Consider the following 4,673-nt stretch of genomic DNA (forward strand, 5'->3'; position numbering starts at 1 on the left):
CGAAGAATTGATGCTTTTGAACTGTGGTGTTGGAGAAGACTCTTGAGAGTCCCTTGGACTGCAAGGAGATCCAACCAGTCCATTCTGAAGGAGATCAGCCCTGGGATTTCTTTGGAAGGAATGATGCTAAAGCTGAAACTCCAGTTCTTTGGCCACCTCAAGTGAAGAGTTGACTCACTGGAAAAGGCTCTGATGCTGGGAGGGATTGGGGGCAGGAGGAGAAGGGGACGACAGAGGATGAGATGGCTGGATGGCATCACTGACTTGATGGACGTGAGTCTGAGTGAACTCCGGGAGTTGGTGATGGACAGGGAGGCCTGGCGTGCTGCGATTCATGGGGTCGCAAAGAGTCAGACACGACTGAGTGACTGATCTGATCTGATATATATATCAAGTTCAATATCAGGCAAAACTGAAATATGTGTTAGAAGTCAGAATAACAGTTACTTCTGAGGAGGAGACAGTGGGTGATGACTAGAAGGGATCATAAGGGGGGCCTCTGAGATGCTGCTAGTATTTTATCTCTTGACCTGGGTGAAGTTAGATATCTATGTTCACTTTGGAATGATTTATCAAGCCACATAAATATAATTTATGCACTTTATAGTAAACTTTACTTTTAATAAGGAGCAAATAAATAAAGGTACATAGTACTAAAGTCAAACTTTAACTTTTAAAAAACCCCCCAAATCTATTTAAAATGGCCACTGTAATTGGATACCATATTTAGACACTATAACCAGTATCCAGATACTATGACTATTTCAATTTGGTGGAAATGTAATGAAACATTAAATGTAAGACAGTATTCCCCACAGGGCAACAAAGACATTCTTCTAAGCATTCCTTAAACTCATGAAAATATTCATGTAAATCATACCAAGTTTAAGCTCTGAAATTCAGTAACAGAGGCTATCAGTTACTTTGAAATTTAAGCCTTAAACTTTAAATCTATATATACAGCATGTTATAAAGAAAATCTGCAAACCAACACACAAAAGCACTGGGACATTACCTCTATACCAAAGAGCAAATAGACATCATAACATATAATGACACCACTGGGTGCCTTACCTTTTATATCTTACTCCAGGATTTTCATCCAGGGTAGCACATACTGTAACTATCTGCTCAGCCATTGCTTCCATGATGGTATCTTTTCCATTTCCATTACTTGGGTCTGGACTGTAACAGTAATAGAATGCATCTGGTACATCAAGAGTATATACCTAAGTTAGGCCAAAAAAGTCACACTGTCAATTTAGAAATTTGATTAAAAATATGTATCAAGAAAAGCACAGTTATTCTTTGGGACTCTACAAAATACTTGTACTAACCATGCTGTTTCCTGAAACAACTGTGTCTTTACCTTAATTAAATCTGATTTTCTCTGTCATCTTGATTTCATTCCTTTTCTCACTCTCCTTTCCTGCTTAATCTACCTCTCTCCTTCAGTTCTTGTTTTATATATAGATTGTACTGTTGGATTTTCTCTACCTGTGCAGCAAATAAAGGGATCTGAGGTAATCAAAGAAAAATAGAAACCTAGTACCTGGCAAGAAGAAATAAAGCCAAAATTGGTCTATATATCTGACATACATTAAAATCTCAACCAATCAGAGAATAACCTAGAAATTTTCCAAAGTTAATATGTATCTTTAATTCCTTAGCTTATACTCTTGATATTAAGAGTATAGATAAATTTCTCTCCTTAAAGTAGAAAAATACTTCCCCAAAGAACACAGCATTGTGCCAGACATAGTACTGGTCTTTGTATACATACAGTAAAATCTCACAGACATTTTTCAACTAACAAAAGCATTTATCTACATGCAAAGAATTGGATTAGAGATTTACTATTGTGTTATTTGAGGAATACAAAACAAAAGGCTCTCTAATCGGAGGTGAGAGTTTCACATTCAATTAATTTTAATTTTGTCTTTAAACAATGGTAGTAATCCCTCTTAGCCTAATGTATTGAGTATAAAAGTAGACATGTAATAAATAATATATTAACTAATAAATTATGGATAAACTTCCCTGCATTTTCTTTCACACAAGTAATACATTTCTCTGAACATAACCTATCACTAACAGTAGGAGCCTGAACATGGACTGAGATTCAGCTAAAGCTAATGTGTTGTTTATGTCTGTCCTGCTCAGTCTTAGCTGCCATAACTGCCAACAAGTACCCTACAGCTGGACTGTGGCTTTCTCACAGTATTCTATCCCACTGCAGTAGAAAATATCTGTTCAAAAATATTTATTGCCCTTCCTGACAGGGCCCCTCCTTACAGGTGTATAATTCCCACTCATGGATATCAGCCTACCTATGGTCATTGGAATGTGAACAGAAGTGACATGTGCCTACTTCCCTGCAGAAGCTTTAAAAGCCATTGTATGGCTCCACCATTTCTCTTTTCTTTCTGCTATGTCCCAGAGAAGAGTAAACTCTACTCCTTCAGCTTACATCCCAGAATGAAGAGGATATAGAGCAAAGACCTAGTCAAACCACAGTGGACAATAACATGAATGAGAAATAAACTTTGTTGTTGTGAAACACTGAGATTTGGAGATTTGTTACCACATCTTAAATTAATCTAAGTTATTATCTAATACTCCAATGAACCAAGTAGAACTCTGGAGCTGGTTTTCTTTCTACATTCACATCTTGCCTTTCCTTCCCTTTCCTCCCCCTACTTTCCATCACCAACATGATGTGTTCCTTTAGACTATTACCAAATGCTTTCTTCATCTCCATGACCCACAACCAGTTCCTTAAATACAGGAATTCTCCGTTACCCCCACTCACAACTTCCATTTACTTTTCTTGCAAAATTATAGCTAGCTTAGATCTATTTCTATCTAGACACAATCTAGCACCTTCTCTACTAACTATACCAGATTTTTTGTACTCCTAAGGTCCACTGTAAACAAACTTTCTTATATTGATGCTTTCCATCTAATTGTCCTAATTTATATGTGATAGTATTAATTAAACCCTTTGAAAGGGAAAGAGTTTTCTTTAATCCCTTTGACTCATGGATTTAGGAGAAGTCAACCACTTTTCTCTCCATGCAACTTCTAAATATGTTTAATGTAGAACTTCTCTTCTTTGGAAGACTATCATATCTGACTTTACCAATTTCTCTTCAATGATCTCCCAACTTCTACTTTTCCTTAAAGACTTTGGTACTCTTCTGTGTCTGCCCATTTTCTGCCATCATTCTTGATGGAACCTGGTGCCTCCTACAACTTGGTCCCAGCCTACCTACAGATTTATTTATCATACCATCACCCCTAATAATCCATAATCCTGCTGCTTTCTTGTACTTTTCTGCTTCTGTATCTTTGCACTGAGGCTAGTCTCACTTTGTAGAGTATTAAACTAAAGTTACATAATATATTCGGAGAAGGCCATGGCAACCCATTCCAGTACTGTTGCCTGGAAAATCCCATGGACGGAGGAGCCTGGTAGGCTGCAGTCCATGGGGTTGCTAGGAGTTGGACACGACTAAGCGACTTCACTTTCACTTTTCACATTCATGCTTTGGAGAAGGAAATGGCAACCCACTCCAGTATTCTTGCCTGGAGAATTCCAGGGACGGCGGAGCCTGGTGGGCTGCCGTCTCTGAGGTCGCACAGAGTCGGACATGACTGAAGCAGCTTAGCAGTAGCACATAATATATTAAAGGAAAAAAATCTTAAAGTAACCTTTGGAAAACAGTTTAATGTTAAGCAGGTATCTAAAGATTTTACGATTATGGCCTTCATCAAAAACAGCAATAGCTTAAAAGAAAAATTCATTATTCAGGACCTTTTTATTTCTTAAAATATCAACCTTATGGTTCTAAGAAATAGTAAACTATTCCAATTCTACAAAATGTTAGAATCCAAACACAGAGAACAGAGCTAAACAATACACTAGCTGTGTGATTAGGGCAAGTTACTTAACCACTTTGATTTCCCCATCTTTAAAATGGAGACAGAATTACCAATACATTTATGTAAAGCATTTAGGAAAGCATCTGACAGAGAAAGTACTGTGTGTTTGCAATTATTATTATTAATTGAAGGCTCATTAACTATTCCAAAGGCAAATCAAATCTATGAGAATCCTTCATTTTATAAATTAAAATAAACGATAGTTTATATAATGTTGTGTAAAAAGTTTACTAAAGAATTTTGTTTCAATATCACAAACGGTTACAGAATATAAACATTTTTCTTTGGAGTCATTTAACAAAGATTATGCTCAAAATCTTTTGATTTCATAATCTAATAGGGCTGTACATTTTGACACACACAGGACTTAGAGATGTGAAATTTAAGTCCACTTTTACTATTAACGCTATATTCCAATTTAGTACTCCTGTTCCTACCTTCATCAGAGTAAATGCTTATTTGTGGATTGTTTAAAATTCACCAAATGTACAACACATAAAATACTGTTAGGATAAGCCTTTTTAGCAAATAAGTTCATAAAACTGCATTTTAAAATCGTTATTACAAGGGTCAAGCAAGGAGAATGGGCAGCTTGTGCTTACAGTAAAACTTTTTATTTTTAATTTTAGTTTATAATAATCCAAAATAAAAGGAGTTTTACTCTAAGCACAAGCTGCCCATTCTCCTTGCTTGACCCTTGTAATAAGCCTTTCAATGCTCAAAAAAAA

The 4,673-nt window shown here is 36.3% G+C and overlaps 1 protein-coding gene across 2 annotated transcripts in view; it reads right to left on the minus strand.

Annotated features, from left to right (window-relative positions):
• The window catches only part of STXBP3 (syntaxin binding protein 3), a 54,458-nt gene that overhangs the window by 26,847 nt on the left and 22,938 nt on the right, over positions 1-4,673 (minus strand). For both annotated transcript variants that reach the window (XM_010830934.1, XM_010830935.1), the window contains exon 7: positions 1,075-1,229. In XM_010830934.1, coding sequence (XP_010829236.1) covers positions 1,075-1,229 — 155 coding nt within the window. The remainder of the gene's footprint in view (positions 1-1,074; positions 1,230-4,673) is intronic.

The sequence above is a fragment of the Bison bison genome, unplaced genomic scaffold, assembly GCF_000754665.1.
Source record: "Bison bison bison isolate TAMUID 2011002044 unplaced genomic scaffold, Bison_UMD1.0 scf7180017864519, whole genome shotgun sequence".
NCBI classification, from domain to species: domain Eukaryota; kingdom Metazoa; phylum Chordata; class Mammalia; order Artiodactyla; family Bovidae; genus Bison; species Bison bison.